Source organism: Zeugodacus cucurbitae, chromosome 2 (genome assembly GCF_028554725.1).
Source record: "Zeugodacus cucurbitae isolate PBARC_wt_2022May chromosome 2, idZeuCucr1.2, whole genome shotgun sequence".
In the NCBI taxonomy this organism is placed as follows: Eukaryota; Metazoa; Arthropoda; class Insecta; order Diptera; family Tephritidae; genus Zeugodacus; species Zeugodacus cucurbitae.
This window is the reverse complement of record NC_071667.1, coordinates 69864583-69887935: the sequence shown is the minus strand read 5'-3', so window position 1 is coordinate 69887935 and position 23353 is coordinate 69864583. Positions and strand designations below refer to the sequence as shown.

Here is a 23353-nt window from a genome sequence, read left to right as displayed (position 1 = left end):
TGATTTGCAAGCGTTGCTCGTTAGTAAGTCTATTCATGATGAAATGTCAAAGCATACTGAGCATCTTTCTCTTTGACACCATGTCTGAAATCCCACGTGATCTGTCAAATACTAATGCATGAAAATCCTAACCTCAAAAAAATCACCCGTTATTTTTCCCTTAATCCTGTATTATTTCTCATATTAATTTGACTGATGAGTGACATTAATTTCTATTTGTTTATGTTCGAAACAAGCAATAATTAATAGCAAGTCCTTTACCATCGACAATGGACAAACAATTAACTTTTTAAGAGAGTCATTATCTTCATTATCGGCCCGCTGTTCATGGTAATTACGCCAACTGTAATTAAATGTAACAATAGTGCGCGGGAATTAAACTGTCAACATGTAATCACAAACAAATTTAGAACCCCATCCGCAACACTCGCAACACTCGCACCAAGCGCCAACTCAATATTCTAAGCATAACTGTTGAATAATTGAAATTGAAAATTTTCAATTTCGATACGATGATTACGGCAAACGTTCCAGCGACATACAAAACAAGTAATTATCGCATCAAATGTGACAATTAATTACACGTCAATTGTGTGTGTGTGTCTCTTGAAACCCTTAAATAACTGTGCGACACACACAATACACAATAGAAATGGCGAAATGGCGAAATGGCCAAACGGCGAGGCGAAGTAATAAAACTCTTGACGCCGCAGCATAGACAATCAGAAAGCCGAAAGTGAAATATTGTCGCAGAGCTGGAATTGGAACGCGCCAGCACTTGAGAATCAGCCTGAAGTTCGAGTAGTTAGTCGTAGGTGATACTCATTGTACCCACCGCCGACTGCATAAGTAGACGCCGTCGCTACAAAGCAAACAATGCCTGAGGATTTATTTAGGATACAACGCAATTGTCTGCGTCTAATGGGCCACCAAGACATCTACGATGATGACAATGAAACGGCCGGCGATGAGCAAAAATCGAAGTCGTGGCAGATGCGTTGCTTTCGCCATAGCCAAACGCTGAAGTACGCTCTCTTGTTGTTGTTGATGATGTCGGCACAATTGCCAATGATGGATTACATTATTTATCATATCGATGATTTGGCATTGGCGACGGCTTGCCTCAGTATTGTCTTCACCAATGTACTGACGGTGATCAAGACCTCAACATTTCTCGCTTACAAGCGTGAGTTCAAAAGCCTAATGGCCGAGTTCGAACGCATGTACGATGAATGTAAGTATGTATGTGCGCTTGTCGGTAGCGGGGTGAGCTGGTGTAATTGCTGTTGCATAACTTTCGCTCTTCACTTGTTTTGTTGTTGTTGTTGTTGCTTATATTTTGCACAGTACATGAAGCGGGTGCCAAACGGTGTCTGGTGACGGTCAATGTGGGTGCAAAGAGATTTGTCAAACTCTACTTTTATAGTGTCTCATGCACTGGTTTATACTTCACAATAAAACCGTTAGTGAGCATGATTTGGGCAAAATTTCAGATCAAGCCGCTTGTGCTGGAGTTACCAATGCCAATGAGGTAAGGGAATTAGGTTAAGCTTTTGAAATCCGAAATTGTATTGAGTTTTTTCTTATGTGTGATGTTTTTATGGAGAATGGACATTTCTCTAGATAAATTAGAGATCTTACTTTAAATGTTTCGAACCTATATATATCAAATTTTACCACATAAAGACAGTAAATATATATCGTAGTGGATATGATCGTCCTATCTTCCAGCCTTTGAAGTAAGAACCGGCTCTAATTCGGTCCGATCTTAGCTGCTTGAGAGATTTGCTCTCGAAAAATTGGATAAAATAGTTGAAGAAACCTAACCAGGGTCTAAAGTAAAGTCTTAAATTAATAAATCAGCGACTAGTATCGCTTACTTTCATTGAGATCGATTTCTGTTATCTTACGATCTCAGATTCGGACTCAGCGTACCTAATAGATATTTTCTTTCATATTACGAATATTGAAAACGTGGAATACATCGAAAGCTAGCAAAAACAAGTCGTCTGACAGATATTATCGTTCCCAGGACTGCCGGGTCTACGTAAGCAGAACCAACCCGGTTTTATATTCCAATGACCAAGGCCAAGTTATTTCGGATATGTTTTCCACCATTGCTACAACAACAACATTTAATGCCTTGGCTCATTTACAAGGTACTGGGTATTTACTAGGTCATCTCTGGTCCAAGTCCGCTGAATTAACGTACATATTTTTACTGTTATTATACAGTGTGCTTACATATGTAATCTTCGGTCCGAATTTATCAAAATATCTCTTTGATTAGTTCGTTAGTTCCTTTTTTATTTAAAGAATATATAAGAATTGGGTATTTCGTTCATACGAAGATTACTTCATTCCAATATAATTATTGCTTAATTTACCGTTGATTATAAGTGATTACTAACAAATTGCAATCAAAATTTCTTTCCGCCTACCCCTCAGGTTCCCCTTCGACTTCGAGTCTCCGCCTGGCTATCAATTCGCCTACATTTACACAATACTCATCACAATAGTAGTGGTGATGCATGCAACATCTGTGGATGGTCTCTTTGTCTCGTTCACCACAAATCTGCGTGGTCATTTTCAAGCTTTGCAGTATTTCATCGAGACAAATACGTACGACAAATCCGACGCCCTCATACAGCAGGAGCTGCGTATCTACGTGCACTACCACGTACGACTGTTGGAACTGTCGCAGAGTGTGCAGCGTATTTTCAAACCGATAATTTTCGGACAATTTCTGATGACATCGCTGCAAGTGTGTGTCATCATTTATCAGCTGGTGACGGTGAGCGCGCCAAATGTGGTTTTGTGCCAAGTTTTGTACCATACTCCTCCCACCAATCGCTCTACTTTACGATTTCTTTCCTTTATTTGCTCTACTTTCGTCATCTTTTTTTTTGTGGTTGTTGCAGAATATGGGCGTTATCATGGAGATGGTGGTCTATTGTACGTTTCTTAGCTCAATTCTGCTGCAATTGCTGATTTACTGTTACGGCGCTGAATTTCTCAAAATTGAGGTACAAATTTTCTTGTTGTTGCTATACGTTTATATGTAGGTTTCTTTGTACTCTTTTCTTGTTTTTTGGCAATTTCTTTCTTGGCTTTTATTAAATTCGTGAATTTATTGCGCCGCAGAGCTCCGCCGTCGGCACGGCCGTTCAAATGTCGCAATGGTACAATTTACCGCCTCGTCATCGCCACGTTCTGCGGCTGATGATGCTTCGCTCACAGCGTGAGATCATCATTAGCGCCGGCTTCTATGAGGCTTCGCTGGCCAATTTCATGAGCGTAAGTGCTGCATAAACGTGATATGTCGTTTTCATCGTACTTAATTGTGTGGCAAGTTAGTGGATAATAAATATTTTATTGGCAGATTTTGAAGGCCGCCATGTCGTACATCACTTTCATACAGTCCATTGAGTAGTGCGGGTTAAGCTGCCGTTAAAGAGTGATTGCGGTAAGGTGCTTTACGAGGAGTCGCCGAAATCTAAGCCGACAATTAACTTAAGTTTATTTATCATTAGTAGTATTTTATGATGTTGAGACAACTTAATCCCTCTAAAACAGTTTGTGGGGATTTATATGTTATGAAAGGTTATTATAGACCGTAATATCAAACTCACTTAAAACTTAAACAATTGCACTTAAGCTTTTACAATTTTTGGAGGTTAATGTTGTCATAAGAACGAAGCTATATTGAAATAAGATATTTATGATAATACTATCTAAAGTCAGATGGTTAGCATAAGCTCTCTGAATGCTCCCTCTAACAAGTCAATTCTAGATTGTCGAATAAATAGAAATTTGCATATAAATTATACCGTCTAATGATTAAATTTATAAAAATTTTTTACTTCACTCACCCTGTTCCAATTACTATATACGCATACACATCATCACCTTTCATAATTTTCACTTCGCTTAGCATCTTCTACACAGCCGCCATATTGCATTTATTTTCGATGCACGAAACACACTGCTGCTCTTTGCCAAGTTACTATAAATTGGGATATTTGTACAGACCAGATCACATACTACACAAATTCATCACATTATATATATACTTTTAAACATTCTTGAATAAAATCACAGCTCTCAAACCCAAACTATAAATTACACTTGCTACCGAAATTACAACATCATCGGACGGATGCTTAAACGAAACTGAGGATATAGAAGATCTGAGTAAAGGAAATGCAAATACTGTCATACAAATTGAGAATCGAAAATATTTAGCCGGGTTAACCACCACTCACATAAGAAATAACCTTTCCCTAATACACAAAATATCAAAATATACTTTTGGGAGGGGATTATTGAAAACCCTTTCTTATATCAACGATACTAGAAGATAAATTTCTCTTCTTGCTTTTCTTTAAAAATTAGCATGATTATCCTAAACTCGGTGTACATTCGTCAATGGTGCGAAAGTTCATAAAAATATCCGAAGCTAGTGGCTTTTACAAAATTTTTCAATATTATAAAATTAATTTATACAGAATAAAAAAAAAATAATTTCATTAAACGTTATATAGCGAAGTTATATTCAAAGTATTTTGTACAGTGTTTGATATTGTTTTGAATTACTTTTAACTCCGCTTTACCTAAGATTATTTCAAAGCCGCATTTAAATATGATGTACTCCTCGGATGCTAAAGATTAGGAAATTAAAGATCAACGAAGAAGGAAACTTATAAATTGTTATACAAATTGAGAATTATTCATTAGCCAAGTTTTCCACCTTCCCTACAAATATAAGATATGTCTTTCACTAACAGTTTTTGCCGCAAGATTTTAGCATACTTTTAGGATGTTCAATTTGAAAATCTGAAATGTTTAAAGAGGAAATTATGATTAAATTTCCTACTTTGCAATGCTTTCGTAGTTTCCTCAGTTCCGTTTGTTCATTCGTCCGGTGAAGTCGCGATTTCTTAGACTGTGATATTGAGTGCTTGATTTTGTGAAAATGTTAATTAAATTAGTGAAAATTTTACTTAATTACATATTTATTATAAAACAAGCAAGTGTATCGTCATAATTTTTGTGTTAAGTAATTAATCAATGGTAAATTCACAGCGCAATGATAAGAAGAAAAGTGAAATTTATGTGAGTGAAGAGTAAAATAATTCAGCGAAATGGCGGATGGTCGCTAAAACAGCTGTTTGACTTACAACGAATAAACAAGAGCAAGTGAAGTGATGATCGAAGGGTGAGTCAAGTGATTTTTTTTAAATAAGTAAAATAAAATAAAATAAAATAAAATAAAATAAAATAAAATAAAATAAAATAAAATAAAATAAAATAAAATAAAATAAAATAAAATAAAATAAAATAAAATAAAATAAAATAAAATAAAATAAAATAAAATAAAATAAAATAAAATAAAATAAAATAAAATAAAATAAAATAAAATAAAATAAAATAAAATAAAATAAAATAAAATAAAATAAAATAAAATAAAATAAAATAAAATAAAATAAAATAAAATAAAATAAAATAAAATAAAATAAAATAAAATAAAATAAAATAAAATAAAATAAAATAAAATAAAATAAAATAAAATAAAATAAAATAAAATAAAATAAAATAAAATAAAATAAAATAAAATAAAATAAAATAAAATAAAATAAAATAAAATAAAATAAAATAAAATAAAATAAAATAAAATAAAATAAAATAAAATAAAATAAAATAAAATAAAATAAAATAAAATAAAATAAAATAAAATAAAATAAAATAAAATAAAATAAAATAAAATAAAATAAAAGTGGTTTCTTCGTAGATATTTAGTTACATAGTAATGGTTTATTGGTATGATCGTATCTACAATGTCGCTTTTGGTCTATCAAATGCTTTATTACCTATTGCAAACTGTTTTTGGAACTATTCTGTATACAAAGATACAAGTGAAATATTTCAACTATTCCATGGAAGTTATTATATAATAATATATACATTTACATTTAATATGAATTTTTATTTTTGGTTTTATTTATACAATTCGTTTGATTTCCTTCCAAAAACGAATTCTTCACTATGACGACCATTTTAATATCGATAAAACAAATAACGGTAAAATAAACGGTATGTAATAAACTTTTTTGTGCATAATGTGAAATGAAAGTGAGTGAGTGAAATAAATGGAACAAAAAGGTGTCCTTTCGCCAAAGAATCTACTATACAAATAAAAAGTAAAGAAATTGCAAACATTTCACTTTTAAATGCAAAAACAGGAAAGTGAACTGAAAAACGATGACATTTCGGGGAAAACGGAAAAAATTGCAATTGAAGAATATGATAAATTATGCGCTGATGCGTCAAATGGACGCAGTGAGAATGATAAAGAAACTAAAAGAATTGAAGCAAATATAAGAAAAATGGAAAATGATGGAGATAAACAGGAATATAATTCTGATATTAGCGCTGACAATGGAGGAGAAGAGCATGCTAGTGAGGATAATTTACTTGGGGAAGAGAAAAAACTAGGCAGCAGCAGTAATATTGAAGAGAAGGTCGAAGACACCGCTATCCCTTGTGATTCCTCTTTCAATGTACGTGTCGTTGAAGAAAAAATAAATTGTATTAGACTCGACTGGAATTTACTGGACGATGTGGATGTATATAAAATTGAAAAATATCACCGAAGACACGGTTGGGAACAAGTCGCTTGGTAGGAACTTTTGAAAGAAATTCACAACACAAAATATATAAAATATATATGTTCCAAAGGGTAGGCAATGCACCTACGATCATTGAAAATCTGGACGAGAATTTCACATACCGAATGCGAATCAAAGGTCAGTGCTTTTCGGAGGCGCGTGGTTTATTTGAGGATTGTAAGGTGTCACCTGAGTTTTTAGTAACTATTATTGAATATTGCTCTGAAATTCGTGATACAATTGCTATCGACCATTAGGTTACCACTTTAGCACCGCTGCCGACTACACTGTGTCTACATCGTGCCATCAAGAAGGGTCAACAGTTTTTGGTTAAACGTATTCTGCGTAGACGATCCAGCTTGTTGGACTATCCCGGTCCGAATGGTTACTTGCCGCTGGCGAATGCGATTATGGGTGGACAACATTGTGTCACCGATGTGCTGCTGAGTCATGGCGCTAGTGTACATACCGGCAATCCGCTTAATGGACGCACTCCGTTGCAGGTGTGTAGAAAAAATGTAAACTCCTGGAGATATGTGTATAACGTAAGAGGTGTCGAGCTCTCTTCGATTCCTTAGAGAGAAGAATAACATTGTGTGTCGACAGAGCCCCCCCGTTCCTTCCTCTAATCGAAACTGATCTTTTTCGTGAAATGAAGGATTCTTTAAGCTGAAATAAACGCAAAACTTTAAGCATTTCATAAAGCATTGCCGTTAAACACTTTTCAAATTAAACACATTCACTTCCAACTCACCTCACTCTCTCCTCTCCGCATGCAGCTCGCCTTCTATCACGGCCGCTTGGCCGTCGCACGCATTCTACTAAATCGTAAGGCACAGCTTGAGGCAACTGACATTAATGGCATGACTGCTTGTCACTTTGCCGTCGACGCTAATCAATTGGAGCTGCTTAGATTTGCGCTTGAAAACGGTGCCAATGTGAATGCAACGGATGCTTGCGGCTGGTCATTGCTGTCACGTGCAGGTGAGTATAGTTCACGTTTGAGGCGATTACGTAAGGCTGTTGCTGTAAATTTGCATTTACAATTTGCCATTTACAGTTGTTATGGGCGCTGACGTCGGTGTACTGAAGTTGCTGCTGGCATACGGTGCGGATGCCAAGTCAACGGATAAGCTCGGCAAGACTTGCGTGGATTTGGCGTACATATACAAGAATGACGTTGCGAGGGACTATTTGGCGAAGGCGCTACGACCGAAGCAGTAGTGTGTCTTAGTTTAAAGTGTTTTGTATGAGTTTCTTATGTAAGTTTAAATTTATGGTTTTGATTAGTATAGTTTGTAAAGTAATCCAATAATTTTAATAAAGGTATTAGAAATGGCTACAGCGACTGTATCTTATGAAAACCATCTTGTCGCTTCAATCTCCCCACAACCAATGATATTTTTAATCGGACAAACATACATTGTTTACCAACACAGATCATTAACACGACTCCTCCGAAAAAGACAGACTTGTTTGGTTTGACATCTATTATTGCGTTCACGAAAAGGGGTTCAAAAATTTAAGTCGGAGAAGGTCTCAGATAACTTCTGTTTGTTGTAAAATTACGACGGTTTATTTTTGAATGTTATAACACGCATTGATATCTATCATACGTTGCTGTCATTTTAGCGGCAAGATACAGCCCCTGGTCGGGTAAAAATCCGGTCCGGATCAGGAAAGGTTTATAAAATAATATTACACATTAATCAAATTACTTAAAAAACTTATCATCTCTCTGTTTTATTAAGTATATCTTCTAAGACATTTACTTTCGTCTGAATTACTATAGAATAATCTTTGCAACTAATGGCAGTTTTTGATTTCCGTACAGGGCTCTTGGGATTCAGATGAGAAGAAAGAGAATAAATTTGTCTCTTCTCGAAAAAATATCTATATAAATTTCAATACATTTATGCATTAGTTCTAAATTTGTAGCTCAGCAATATGATTTCATTAGCGTTCTCAAAGTTCTTATCAGCGAATTTAGCAACATTTTGAGTTACATATTAAACAAATCGAAAACAAACTACATATATATAGATCGATCAGTGCGGCCTTAATGCTTATCACCAAAACAGCGGAGATAATTGTGTAGAAATGAAGCTCGCTTGCTCGTTCGATTAGCTAAAGTACGCAGATTAGCGCCACAGCATGTCAGTGGCAAGTGGCGACGAGTGGTAGCAACATTTACATAGTGTCAACGCGGGTATCACGCTGAAAATAATAAAGTGAAAATCGCGCACAAAAACTTATAAATATTTTCAATAAAGAGTGACGGAAGGGTGAAGACACCACAAGTCACACACTCTTTGTAAATAACCGAATAATTGCCAAAGTTTTTGACACAAATCAAAATTGAGTTTGTACCAAAGCGCTGACCCACAAAGTGTGGTTTGTCAAGTGTCAGCACTGCGCTTCGTAAAGTTGAGTAAACTATTAACAGTTTATGTGAGTGAGAGTGACGTGTGTGCATTAGATTTGTGATTCATAACAATGTTTTCGCTTGACAAGCACATTCATCAAAGTCCGCGCGGACAGAGACGAAGCTCCCTTTTAGCACATAGCCTCCTGCTATGCACTTTGTTGGCGCTAATGTTTTGCCTCCACGTGAGCGCTGACGATTTGCGAGCATATAAATATGTATCCAGAGCGCGTGAGCGACAGCTGGAGAATCTTGCGAAACGCATAAATGAATCCGTTAACCCAAATCGGTATCCTTGTGAGAGTTTCTACGATTATGTCTGCAGTTATAGTAAACCGCTATTCACGATATTAGGTGAGCTGGTGTAAAGTGTAATAGCAAAAATATAAATCAAAATATAAATTCTTGCAGGTCATTTGCCCGAACTCGACGATATCATGAAATTATCCACCGAACTGCAGCAAGATCCCGAGAAGTTTACGGCCAAAGACAAGATGTTGACTTTCTTCGTTTCCTGCACCGCAAAGAAATTGCTCGAGGACTGCTATCGCGAAACATTTGAGCACTTTAAGCCCGTCTTTGGTTATATCATAAACAAGAATCACATCGGTGGCAATTCTGTCGAACATCAGACGTTCCTCCAACTACTGGATACCTTTCTTTATAAGGCGGCGCAAACGCACAATTTCATACATCATCCGATACGCCATCGCTTGCTGACATTGAAAGAGAAATTCCGCATGCCGCAGCTCTATTTTCGGCCGCACGAATTAAGCGAGGAATACGAACCGCTGATGATGTATCCCGAGAGTTATAAGCATAATGTGCGTAATTTAGAGTTGCATCGCAGACGCAATTCCACCTATGAGTTGGGTGTTGAGCGCATTATGCTGGATTGGACATTGTATTTGTATCAGAGCCGCAATATGCCCATGTCCTACTACTATCCCACATTGAATGTGCATCTCTGGATGACATTGTACAACACGACGGAGCGTGATCGTGAGCCGAAACGTGTGCATGAGCTTGCCGAGTGCTTGAAATTGCCACCGTATGTGCATGTGTTGGACGAAGCGCGCGTACTGGCTCTAGTCTATTTGAAGGCTTTCCAAAATGCCTGGGTTGATTATAGCACTTGGATTAAACCCGATCGTGCGAGCATAAACAATGAGATCTATGATCATGAGAACCGAATACTCTCGCGCTACAAGTTGGATAATAAGAAGGTGTTCTTCATTTTGTACGCGCAGAATTTTTGCGAATTCGGCAAAGAGCTGTCGGAGAATATCTTCTATTTGGGCATGAAACAGAATCGCGATTTCGCTGATAGTTTTGATTGTGTATTTGCACCGGAACCGCGTATGCCTTGTAATGTATAATTTGTAAATATATACTTTCAATCTAAGTTTGATTTTATTATTCATTATAGTTGTTATCGAGAGCTATTATACTGATCTGTCGACTATTTGAAAGAATTTTTGTAAAAAAAAATAATTCTTCAGTGCCATTGATTTCATTTCTAAGGTTTGAGAACAGGAAAAATATATTAAGAAGAATCCGGTGGATGTGAAATCAGTTCGTTCTCTCTCTCTCTCTCTCTCTCTGTTCAAATTAAGATTTGTTGAAGTCGACTAAGTGTATGTCGTCTTCAGGTTGTCAACGGGAATATATTATACAGCTATCAGTTGGTTAAATGAACAAGCACGATTTGAGACCTCCGATAGGTTACCAAATGAAATCTTCTTTGCTTATTCTCTGTTTTACCTCCGTTCTCTCTTGAAAACATTGCCATGGCTAAGCTATATCCATTTAAATCTTTCAATGCAGAGAAAAAATTCTTACGCATAAAGACGAAAACGTTATAGCCGATAAAATTTAAAATGATAAGCGTAAATCATCATAATTTGTAAAACTTTGACTTTTTTAATCGTATATTGGAGAAAGTAACAAATGACCAAATTTCATAATTGGCTTTATCTTGGCTTTGGTGACGATATTGATTACCTTCTTCACAGCCAGTCTTGGTCTTTTGCAAAGTTTGATGTTGATTTATGTTACGCCGCATGATGACAACTCACACTACTTTTAATTGCAAGTGAGTGGGGATAGTCCAGCAATTTAAAATAGTCTGTGGGATAATTGAATACGTCATCCTGGCTTGTAGCTGTGTCAACTCTCCTTTAACGAAATTCAAAATTGTCGCATTAAGATCAAAGAGATCCTTGTTTTTTTTACCACCAATATAGGTCATTCAATCAGCCATTTATGATTATTATATTATGGTTTCATGTCCGGAAAAACACGATGAATAAGCTCCTCTTTCGAGGCCATGAAGTGACAGAAACCCGTTAAAAATGTTATTAATCCATCGAGGTGTCAACTGCGTCGCTACCATTTCCAACTATTTCTACAATCGCAGTATGATATTGTTGGAAAAACACTCGTATGTTATTTGTTAATTGGCGATTATTTATGTGTCGCACAAATTAAATGATTTTAGGCATGTGATTAGTTCGTCAGCAACAGTTGATCCAGGAATAGTCTGGCGAAAATCACCTGTCAACAGAATCATGGCTTCACCAAAAATATTTCCGTTGTCGCGTAAATCTTTTAAAGTCCAATGCAGTACAGTTCGATATAGCGCTATTTTTGCCGATTTTGCCGACTGGTGTTTCGTTGATTTGCAATTTAGGAGTAATTTCAAGGCCGAATTGCCGTTTGTCTGCCTGTTAACAGGTGCCAAGTTGCCCCTTTTCCCATTATTACTGGGCGTTGAAAATGAGTGAAATCGGTTCAGGAATTACCTCAACCCACATGTACTATATATGCTGCATTTCGTTATTCTATTGGACTTTATTTCAAATTGTGTGTAATAAAATTACATCAATAAATTGCGAGAGTATAAAATGTTCGGTTGCCTTTCCCTACTTGTTACAAATTGTTTTGGGCTATCGACACAGCCTTATACAATTGAACAATGATACAAATATTTTAACAAGGCTTGTTGACAACTTTCAAAATATTATTATTTTTTGTTTTTTTTTTTTTTTTATTTATAATTTTGATGTCAATTCAAATAAAATCATCTTCTTGTTATCTTCCTCACAATTTTTCGATATATACTTACTTTCTAATCCTTTCCTGGCCTTCTATAAATATTTCAAAACTAAAATTAGCCAGATCGGTTTGGCCCTTCTCGACTTTTTTCGAGATTAACGACACAAATTGTTTGTATGGGTGATTAGAAAATTGTGGATGTAAGACTTTTTCAGGCAATTTTTCTAATTTTTCTCTCCGTAAAAACCATCCCGGTACCTCTAAAAACATTCTAAACCAAGAATTTGCGAAATCAGTTCAGCGGTTCTCGAGTTATGTGCTTAGCAACATATTTTTATATTATAGATTGAAAAATTTCCTTAATACGTTTTTCTTAAATGCGGTTTTTAATACTTTACTGTTTGATTTTTTATAATTTTCCAACATACAAACCTTGTCCTAACAATAAAGGATTCATAAAACCAAGTATCATCGGATTTGGTGCAATCGTTCGAAAGTTATGGGCGTACATACATTTCGAAGGTCCATTGTATATCTATATAAATAGATGTTGCATAGCTCCTTAAAGTGGCATAGTAGCTTCCTTCATTCAATTATGCTAGTCTTTGTGATTTATACCAGTTTCTGTTCGATTCACCACTTTCTAAGTTTTGGGAAATTGGCAAATGTAATAGCTCGAGTCAGACAGTTTATTTTTGATTTGAAGATGGACTCAATCGAATCGGCACTAGAATTCGGGTGCTCTTTAAAAAATTTTCAGAACTCTTAGTAGAAGTTTATGAGCACTTTTAATCGTTTATCTGACATTTTTTCGACCAGCACTGGTGGGTGCAAGTGATATTAATTTCTGGAAAGTGAGATTCATGAGCAGATAATCAGTCTTATATGCGTTGTGTTCTTGCATTCAACTGGAAAATAGTAATAGTAAGAACACAAGTAGCTCTAAAGATCAAATTCCACTCATACTTACATACTGGAGTCGAAAAGTCCCAACCTGTCTATGTCGTCTTCTATAACACTAATTCCAAAATTCTAATCATTTTTTGCTATTTTCAAGTTTCTAGTTAGTAGATTTATTAAATTCCAGCGAATAAAATACCTGCTGCATACAATTTTCAAACAAAAATACCATATTCACTGTCAAGATACCACTGATGAGCATACATAACCTCATTCGGGCGAAATTTGCATACACCCACACACATGCATGCTCACGTGGATCAAAATTTATGTGTAGGAGTAACAACATTTGAGTTGTGTGTATTAGTTTTGTGGTATTCTGTCATTTTGCGGCTTTACAAAAACCACCTACTGAGGTGCTCAACCGGACCGTACATAAAGGGGCATACAGAGTGCCACTGCAGGGCAAATAACTTGACAAACAGTAAACCGCATAACGGTACACACGCTGCAATACCCGTTTTGACTATATGCATGTATATCAAGTGTGAATGGCTCGCTTATGCAAACCCACTTTTGTGCAAATTCTATTTATTTAAGTTCCAAGGCAGAGAGCGACCACTCGGAAGCCACACCTAGATTAGAGCACATTTTTCGGCAAATCTCTAGAAGCTGCAGTGGCGGAACCAACTCAACTACTACAATTTAGAACTTAATTTTCCAATTTCCATATTTGGGTGCTAACGCTGGTGAAAGAGAAGAGTTTGAGGTGCTGTGTGGGAGGTTCTCAGAAGGTTACGTAACATTTGTCTATGCAAACTATTTGCTATCAGCGCTCACATATGTGAGACCGCATACTGCTGAAAAGTGCAAAGCTGCCGAGGAAAGGGAAGAATTTGCGCAAGAATCTGCAGAGCGCGTTGGTGTTGAAAAGCCAAAAAATAAAAAGAAAAAAAAATACATTAAAAATGTTAATAACAAGTATGCAGCCTGAAATGTAAGTGGCGCTGTGAGCAGTGAGGTAAAGCAAGGCAAAGAAAAGCGAAGTAGCAGCACATTATGCGAAATATATCAAACGAGCTAACGGAAAATGAAAAGGCATTCCGTTAGCTGCTTGCAAAGCGTTCGTATGTGTGTGTTTGAGTGCTGGACTGCCGGCAAGTTGCATACTTTATGGCGTTTAGCCAGCATGCTGCTGCATAGCCAAAGCCGTTAGCCTTACAAACACCCAAACACACTCACACACAAATATTGCGCAATATTATGCATTTTATTTGTATGCGCTGAAGTTGAGTTTTATTCTCATTTTCATTTTTCGTTTTCAACAAAATTTTTTTGAGATTTTTATTTTTGGCAGTTTAGCTTTTGTGTGTGTGGAACTTGAAATATGAGCACAAGGGAAATTGCATTGCAAGTGTGCAGCTTTGGCTATGCTACGCTTCAACTCTCTACACTTTAGTTTGCCAGCGAAGCGTGCAATTTGGTAGCGTGTTCGCTCGTATCAGCGTTATCCAGTCGAAAGTGGGTCCGTTAGTTCGCTGCATAGTACACACAGTTATTCACATCGGTATAATACAGCATAAACCTTCTACCATATAATTCACGACGGTAAATGTATATTGTTGTGTATGCAAAGCAAAAATAAAATTTGGTGTTTGTTGTTGTATAAACAAAATATGCAGTGCTTGGTAACTGCTTGGTAACTGCTTGGTTCCTCTATGCTTTCTTCACTAACAACAAATATGCTCATCATAGTTGTATCTCAGTGCTGCACTGACGCCTTTTTGCCACTGTCAGTTATATAACACTCGATGGTTGTGTGCATTGAAGAGGAAGTAGACGTTCCGGCATTGAAGCTCAAACTGTGCTGGTTTATAAAATATTTTTTCGGAAATTTTATTTGGCTTTGAGTAAATCATATGAAAATTCGAGTGCGTTTATCTATACTATTTCCTTTCGATGCTTTGATCTTTCGTTTTCGAGGAGTGGTAGTCAAAGTGTTCTTAAGGGTGTTGCGGTAAAATCTTTTGAATGAGCGATTTCACAATAATCAGTGAAATAACTGTAAAATCCAGTTTACAAAAGTCAGAAAATTATTCAGTCTTTCCCCAGTTTTCGTCAAGTTAACGAAGTTAAGTTATGCACTCTTCTATCTCAACTTACTTACCCAGCGGCTTGTCTTATTTTTCAAGATTTAATCTCGGTATTAAAGCAAGTCATTATTCCAAAGTTCTTGGATTGTATGAGATAGTTCCAAGAGTGCACAACTAACCTTACAGTGCTATCACAAGTGCTTCTTCGAAAAAAGTCAATGTTATTTATCTTTTATAACTTTTGGAATTATATGTTCTGACTTCTGATGTATTAAACTCTTTGTATTTCTATACTTTAATTTAATTATATCTTTCTTTTTATAAGAAACATATTATTTTTATAAGAGAACGGAAACTTCTCGTCCATTTTCAAAATTCGGTTTGTAGCATTTGCTTGGCAACCCAATAGCATAGTTTGAAAATGGGAGAAATCGTTTCATAACCACGCCTACCGTATCGTATTACAAATTATTAACTTATAATCTTGGGTATGATGTAGGTAAGTGGGGAACATGAGTAAAAAACGGTCTAGGAATCATCCCAGCCTCTATATACTATATAGAGTGATTCTCGTTATTTGAAGTCCAGACGCTGAACCCAATTTTCGACGGTTTTCAAATATAAATCGGCCGATACTGCTGCAATTTCGTTCGAAGTTCATCAATCGTCGCTGGCTTGTTGGCATAGACCATAGACTTGACGTAACCTCACAGAAAATAGTCTAACGGGGTCAAATCGGACGTCCAAGGCGGCCGATTGACTGGGCCATTTCGTGAGATAACACATTCACCAAACTTGGTTTTCAATAAATCGATTGTGGTGTGGCTTGTGGTGCCGTCCTGTGGGAACCACATATTGTCTAAGCCCATATCATTCAATCCGAGCAAATTTCGGCAAAAATATTCGGTTATCATAACCAATAATACATATTTTGCTTATTGACGAAGCCACTCAGCCAGAAATGTGCCTCATCGCTGAAGATGATTTTTCGATGAAAATCTAGATCATTTTAAAGTTGTTGTTCAGCCCAATTCACGAACATACGACGATTCTGGTGGTTAAGCGGCTTCAATTCTTGCGTCAAAATGATCTTGTAAGCATATAGGCCAAGATCTTTTTGCAAAATTCGCCACAACGACGTCACAGGGATGCCCAATGCTTGAGAACGAACTGAGAGAGACTGATTTGGATGCTCCTCAATTGATGCGCTAGCGGCTGCAATATTCTCGACACTACGGGCACTTCTTTGTCTCACTGGCACGGGAACATTTTGCACTGTGCCTGTTAATTCAAATTTTTCCACTAGACTCTCAATTGTTGATCTGACAAGACGATTATGACGACCATAAATTGGACGTACCGCTCTTATAGTTGAAGCCATTGACTTCGAATCTCGATATTAAATATTAATAATTTCGACTCCTTGTTGGAACGTATATCTTTCCATGAAGAAATGGTAAACCTTATTAAGAGAAATGTCAAAAGAGCGGCAAAAAATATGGCATCGTTTGCTGTCCCTATCGGTGTACTTTTGTAGTGTCCCTTTTGAAAAACCCTTTATAAAAGTAATGTCTATTTGGATATTTAAGGTTGTATTTGATTTTACAAAAGTTTATTTTATTTTCATACTACACTTATACCAATACATCCAAGATCAATAATCTCGCAAAACCATTCGCTTGGTTGATTATAAAAATTACATTCCGCCAACGACATTTGCATACGTAATCGCATATTACCTTTGTGGGTGCATTAATATGATTAACTGATTAAATATTAATTTCGAACATTTTAATATGCAATCATGGCAAAAGAACGTGGAAAAATTTCTTCAACGACCAAACGGCAAGAGTTGGAGCGCTTTCTTAATTACGCTTTATTACAGCATTTTACCGTTAATGCTGTTAAAAAATTGTTAAAAAAATACATTACAACAATTTTCACGAATGCATTATTTACCTTTGCACTGCAGCGGGAAATATATTCATAAGAATTTTTACGAAATGAAAAATTCATTTTAATCAAGTAATGCAGAGGTGAAGCGTAAGGGCTAAAGCAAGCGAAAGACATATATGATTGTATGCATGCCTCTATATATTCGATGATAGCGACGATTAAGAGAAGTGAAGTGTGCGCGCCGACTGTGAAAGAAAGCAACTGATGATACTCAGCAGACACACACACAATAAGGCAGGTGGTGTAGGTGGGAGTATGGGTATGAGTGTGTGTGTGGCGCACAACAAGCTTACAAGGATTGACGCATTAAAAAGTCATTTACATTTGTCAATATCAGCGCGCGCACACACACACATACACATACTTACAATGAAAATTTTCAAGAATGTATCACATGGCGAATTGTAAAACGAAAAGAAATGTGGGAAAATCGCAAAAATATCACACAAATGAATACAATATGTACAGCTGCTTGTCATTTATATATGTACACTGCGAGTAAGTATCTGTCTGCCAGCACTACAAGTATAAGGCGCCGTCTGACTTCCCACCCACATCAAAGGACACACACAAACAGTTAACAGTCGCTTTCGAGCGGAATTTAATTTTAAAAATTTTTGCTTCAATGGAAATTCTTACAGACAGGCAGACACACACGCTTTATTGGCGCGTGGCTGATAGCGATCAACACTGTGTGTGTTGTTGTAGCGGAATTTATGCTGCGCGCTTACACCTGCTGCCATTCCTATATATGTAGTATACTGTTATAAATTACAGTTATTTAGCTGAACGGAATTCATGATCTTGTTATACTTGTTGTATTCATATTGGATTTGCTTTTTCGGCGATTTGTCGCCCAAAGCGCCAACAGCAACAACACACTTCGATAATATGTCAATTGCGCACAGTTGCTTTGACACAGTTGCTAACGCACCTCCATGTGTAACGGTACGCGTCGCACAAAGACCCAACTGATAATAATAACATTGTGTTTGAGATTATATAAAATAGCTTCCGTTGCGGCTCAAAAGTGCCGCGCACAAAAAGCCAGCAGTGTATTGTCGCCAACAGCACCGTTATATTGCGGAAGTGGAAGCATTTACGCTGACATACGTGCGTACGCCAGACACAATGGTGTGCCTTCTGTGTTACCTGACTTTGTGATGGATTTTATGGTTTACACGCGCAATTTTCGTGCAAAATGCGCTTCTTTTTTGTTATCACAACGGTTTCGGAAATTAACGGTTTCCCTGAAAATGTGACACACCTATATTTTTGCAGGCACATACTGATGTATTTAAGTGTAGCTTCGCCATGCGTGTTCGCTTTTGAGATATGCCTGCTTTGGCAAGTATTTTCTTTCATTGTATTGCTTTTGTCATTTTCTGCGCTTATCTTTGTCATTTCATTTTCTGCTGATACATTCGTAGTTCCTTTGTCGAAGGCATTCTCTTTTAAGCAGATAAGTTTTTTCATAAATACTGTCATTTGCAGTTTTTAAGGAGTGTTGCTTGTTTGAGTGGCGTAGATAAAGGTTCAAAGTTAAGCGCTCACTTAAGTTATCTGATTGGTTAACTGCCATATTTGACTTGAAGTGAAAATGTGATATGGATTCGAAGTCCTAGTCATAAAAACATTATAGTTTAGGGAACGGCTAATTTTTTAATAATTTTGTATAAGATAGACTCAAAATTTAAGGCGATATATAATATTTCATTTCATCCGGGCTATATGGTGGATGCGAGTCCCCAAAGAAGTCTGTGGTCTGGCGTTGTCCTGGTGGAACACTACACCCTTCCTGTTGGCCAATTCTGGACGCTTCTGATCGATCGCCTGCTTCAAGCGGTCCTGTTGTTCGCAGTAGATGGTAGTATTAAGCGTCCGGCCATATGGGAGCAGGTCATAGTGGAAGGGAACCTCCAATCCTACCAAAAACACAGCAAAACCTTCCTGTCCGTCAATCCCGGCTTGGCCACTGTTTGGGACGATTCACCGGCCTTCGACCACGACCGTTTTCGCTTGATATTGTCGTATGTGATCCATTTTTCGTTGCCAGTCACCATCCGCTACATTCAGTTTCAGCAGCATTACGCAGGCGTTGGTTCGGTCCAGAAGGTTTTTTGCCGTCAAATCATGCGGCACCCAAACATCATGCTTTTTTGTGTATCCAGCCTTTTGCAGGTGGTCAAAAATGGTTTGGTGACTAACTCCCATCTTCTAAGCGATGTCACGAGACGCCACATGCCGGTCTAACTCGATTTTTTCCATGATTGGATCGGTATTCGTTGTCACAGGTCTTCCGCCGGCTGGCTTATCCATGATGTCGTTTTCACCCGCTCTGAATCGTCGAAACCATTCCTCCACAGTTCACCCGCTCTGAATCGTCGAAACCATTCCTCCGCAGTTCGAAGTGATAGAGTACCATCCCCCAAAACACCATTAATCTCACGGAACGTTTCTCTAGCGGATTTCCCTTGAACGAAGGAAAACTATAAAATAGCGCGAATTTCGGCGTTAGTGATCTCCATGTTTTCACGTCTATAACTGTTGAACGCAATATTCAAACTAATCATGCATAGCGTCGTTTTGTGGGTTATGTCAAGACCTTTCAAAATGTATTGTATTGGCCAATACGAGCTCTGTAGCGCTTTGGACATAGCCGCGTAATTCAAAAGACAAAAAGGTGGAACGGAGATATTTGTCAACCTAGTATTTCATTTGAAGAGGGGATCGAGTACAGACTTTGGTGCAGATTTAATTTTAGAATGTAAAGCAATATCCGGGCCGCTGAAGAGCATAGAGCCGCATAGAGCGGGCCACTGAAGAGTCCATAGTTTTGAGTGAAAGGTTCAATTGAAGAAAGCTAATATCAAAGCATTTGGTCAGACAATTTTTTACGAATTCATGGAATGTTTGAAGACCAAGTAATACTCAAATTTTAATACATAAGCAAATACTTTCGCAGTCAATGATTTACCTAGATATTTTTGAGGATCTGATAGATTCTTAAATAATTTACCAGTATTTCTTAATTAATATCTGTTTCATGTGATTCATCATGTTATATCTTCTTTCGAGTTGAGGATGTAATAAATTTGCGACGCCAAATCTGGGAAATATTCTACAGGAGCGTCCTTTCAATAAATTCGGGTATTTTTCAAATTTAATCTATGATGAATTTGTTAAAACGTTCATAATAATATTAACTAATAGAATTATATTTTCCTTAAATTGTTATTCATTCCCAGTTCCTATTATTGATAGATCATCTACCTTGAGACTTACCAAACCCTGTTGAAAGTCAAGACAAGAAAGAAACCTTTTAACTGCACGACGAGTGGCACCGCACCACTTCTTTTGACCATTCTCCTTAAATATCAAAATTTTTTGCGTTGCGTTTATTAGTATATTCATATTCGACCAAAATATATCCAATAGGTGATGATGTATTCGAAATGTATCTAAAAAGCATTTAAAGTTCTGTTTAATGGTATATTAAGTTGGATTAATATTAACGGGATATCTTTGGAAACACTTTTTAAATATTTTTTTTTTTATTTTTAGGTAACCTCAGAAATAGAGTTTAATATGTATATCTGATTTCGCATTATCGCATAATCACAATTGAAAAGGCAATTTTAAAAGGACTTACATTCTTCTCCATGTACCTCATGTAACCAAAATAGATCAAACATTTTTCAAGGGCACCGATTATGGTAAAATATCAATACAAACTCTTACAAACAGGTTCGTATTGAGCTCTTCGGCCAAAACAGGCGCCAAGGAAACTTAACTACAATCAGAAATATTTTTTCGAATATTCTAAGTTTAAAATTTCAACATACATATATGACATAGGAATCAGGAAACAATCTACACTATTCAGGAGCAATGTCAGATACACAGATACACCCAACTATCAATATTTATCTATCTCAGGCCACTTTACACAATACCCAAATATTCGGCAACCCTTTCGCATGCCCAAACACACACACACACCTACCTGCTGGCGACTTAGCATATTTGCTAATTTAAGCGCTTTAAAGGCACCTCCTTATTGTGGTCGCCGCTGCGCAAGCAAACCTCGGCGCGATGCGGGCGATTTAATCTTAGCGCTTAAGTGGATTTTGGCAGCCAAGCGCGTAGGCGGCAAAATAGCGTAGCGCTTCATGCGCCTCCCCCCACCCACACCCCTCAAGCGGCATTTATTCACACGAATATCGTTTGGCTTCAGCAATTTAATTGTGCGCTGCCTTCGGATGTGCACAAATGCTTAGTAGAGGCCGCCGTGGCAGAGCGGCTCATAAATTTTCAACGCCACAATGCAAGGCATTAACACCCAGCTGAGGAGAATTGTGTGGCCCAAACAAACAAAATGCTAAATTGGCATTTTAAAGTTTCCTTGCCGAGCACTTTAATGGCTGCGGGACTTTATAGTGAATTTTTTGGGGTATTATAATAAAGAAGAGAAAAAAGTATTTATCTCATTAAATCATCATAAAAATTCAGTTTCACAAAAATCGTGTCACTGCTCTGCCATAATTTAGTTTTGTCACATTAATGATAACAAAAAAAAATTATCGAATCAGCAATCAATTGCATGGAAACATTAAATTTTACGCACGCATTGCTCGCCAGCGAATTGGTGCATTTTTTTCGAGCAAAATTGGAAAATAATATTAATGATAGCTACCATACTCCGTTCAAGCGACGTGCATAGTTACCATTCCTACAATCGCTTTACCGTTAGCGTGGTACGCGCCATTGACTGCATGACTTCTGAGCTCCTCCAAGGAGACAACATAAATCTTGCTGTTGTCATTTATCAATGTTCATTGCGTACGCTGATATTTATCCGACTGCTTTATATTTCCCCAACCGCCCCCGCCTCTTCTACGTCTGATTGCGACTACATTCCAAACTCATATTGCAAGTCGTCCATTAAGCTGCTTGTAGTGCAGCGCTACTGCTCACACCGCCGCGGCTTCTTGGTCGGCCAAAGCAATTGGTATTACTGGTTGGTTTGGCAGCGGCGGCTTGGTTGACAGTAGCCGATGGCTGCGGTTGATTACCACATTGCTACTTCTCTACTTCGCTGGCTGGCGTTCTCCGGGGAGCGTTCAAAGCTGCGTGATGATGTTGCTATTTGTAGCTTCATTCTTTGGTTGGTTGGAAAATATAATGCTTCTGTCGCAGCTTATGATTATTATTGCTATTTTTAATTCATTAAGGTATATTTGGTGGAAAGTATATTTCTTTATAAAGCAGTCAATTTGCTTGAAATGAGATTTTAAGTTGAGTTGTGACACTCGGTGAAATATACTAAAAATCAGAGAAAGATTTTAAAGTTTTTCGTGCAGTTAAAGCAATACTTCGGGTTTGTTTCCAGGAATTTTTTCGATGCTAAATTATTAAATGAAATGTAATAAACAATATTCTATCTTCTGGAACTACATGAATCTACATAAGTAGTCATTTATATAGCTCTCGTTTAAAGTGAAAGATCACTTGTAAAGAAATAACAAGAAAAAAAAATAAACACCTAAATGTAGGCAATACTTTTTGCAACATTCTGCTTTGGTACAATTTCGAAGAGGCTGTCTCTTTTCCATAACGAATTTTTTATTAATTGCAATAAATTTATTAAAACTTAAGCAACTTTGTAAGAAAAAAATCTCAAATTTTTCATTATTATAAAATTTTACCACCTCAGTCTCACACCTCATTATTTTTGTTGATATTCAAACCGCACTTTGAATTTAATAAAATAATACACAAAACTACAGATATACCTTGCATACATAATCTCTATCGTATTGTAAAAACATTATTCCATTTCAATAGATTTATGAGCTGCAGGTAACTAAAAACTCACTACATGCCAACGAAATTCCCATCGGAAGCATAAATCACTGAAAATATGTCTAATTAAGTTCGTGAAAAACGGGGATTAATGAATTTACACGCACACACGAAGCATATATTTACATAAAATTGTGGAATTTCACTGAAGAGGGTGGTGGATTTTAAATTTTTTTTAGTTTACACAGATGTTATCAGTGAAATTATTATATCCCCACAAGTGTAAATACGAATAATCTGATTTATTTTCCCCAACAGTACTAAGCATATTTACAGAATTAAAACGTTTGGTTAGCTTGTTGTTGCTGTAAAGAATATATTTTTTATAATTATTATTAATTTATTGTATTAGAAATGTGTAAAATTTCAAACACAAGCTTAGATATCAT

The 23353-nt window shown here is 36.7% G+C and overlaps 3 protein-coding genes across 3 annotated transcripts; all 3 read left to right on the top strand.

Annotated features, from left to right (window-relative positions):
- Nucleotides 1-358: 358 nt before the first annotated feature.
- LOC105211957 (odorant receptor 82a) lies at nucleotides 359-3844 on the top strand. The gene is made up of 6 exons (XM_011183673.3): nucleotides 359-1234; nucleotides 1348-1531; nucleotides 2449-2794; nucleotides 2922-3026; nucleotides 3145-3297; nucleotides 3383-3844. The coding sequence occupies exons 1-6, from the start codon at nucleotides 877-879 to the stop codon at nucleotides 3431-3433; spliced, it is 1197 nt and encodes a 398-aa protein (XP_011181975.2). The 5' UTR covers nucleotides 359-876; the 3' UTR covers nucleotides 3434-3844.
- Nucleotides 3845-6179: 2335 nt separating this feature from the next.
- On the top strand, nucleotides 6180-8002 carry LOC105211956 (fibronectin type 3 and ankyrin repeat domains protein 1). Its single transcript, XM_029039996.2, has 5 exons — nucleotides 6180-6679; nucleotides 6739-6868; nucleotides 6926-7171; nucleotides 7448-7652; nucleotides 7729-8002. The coding sequence occupies exons 1-5, from the start codon at nucleotides 6231-6233 to the stop codon at nucleotides 7890-7892; spliced, it is 1194 nt and encodes a 397-aa protein (XP_028895829.2). The 5' UTR covers nucleotides 6180-6230; the 3' UTR covers nucleotides 7893-8002.
- A 729-nt stretch (nucleotides 8003-8731) lies between these two features.
- On the top strand, nucleotides 8732-10497 carry LOC105211907 (uncharacterized). Its single transcript, XM_011183598.3, has 2 exons — nucleotides 8732-9447; nucleotides 9505-10497. The coding sequence occupies exons 1-2, from the start codon at nucleotides 9165-9167 to the stop codon at nucleotides 10470-10472; spliced, it is 1251 nt and encodes a 416-aa protein (XP_011181900.2). The 5' UTR covers nucleotides 8732-9164; the 3' UTR covers nucleotides 10473-10497.
- The last annotated feature ends 12856 nt before the right edge of the window (nucleotides 10498-23353 follow it).

Coding starts and splice junctions, on each gene's coding strand:
- LOC105211907 (XM_011183598.3), top strand. CDS start 9,165: ATGTTTTCGCTTGACAAGCACATTCATCAAAGTCCGCGCGGACAGAGA. Junction 9,448..9,504: donor ACCGCTATTCACGATATTAG/GTGAGCTGGTGT, acceptor AAATTCTTGCAG/GTCATTTGCCCGAACTCGAC.
- LOC105211956 (XM_029039996.2), top strand. CDS start 6,231: ATGCAAAAACAGGAAAGTGAACTGAAAAACGATGACATTTCGGGGAAA. Junction 6,680..6,738: donor GGTTGGGAACAAGTCGCTTG/GTAGGAACTTTT, acceptor TATGTTCCAAAG/GGTAGGCAATGCACCTACGA. Junction 7,172..7,447: donor ATGGACGCACTCCGTTGCAG/GTGTGTAGAAAA, acceptor CTCCGCATGCAG/CTCGCCTTCTATCACGGCCG.
- LOC105211957 (XM_011183673.3), top strand. CDS start 877: ATGCCTGAGGATTTATTTAGGATACAACGCAATTGTCTGCGTCTAATG. Junction 1,235..1,347: donor CGAACGCATGTACGATGAAT/GTAAGTATGTAT, acceptor TATTTTGCACAG/TACATGAAGCGGGTGCCAAA. Junction 3,298..3,382: donor CGCTGGCCAATTTCATGAGC/GTAAGTGCTGCA, acceptor TTTTATTGGCAG/ATTTTGAAGGCCGCCATGTC.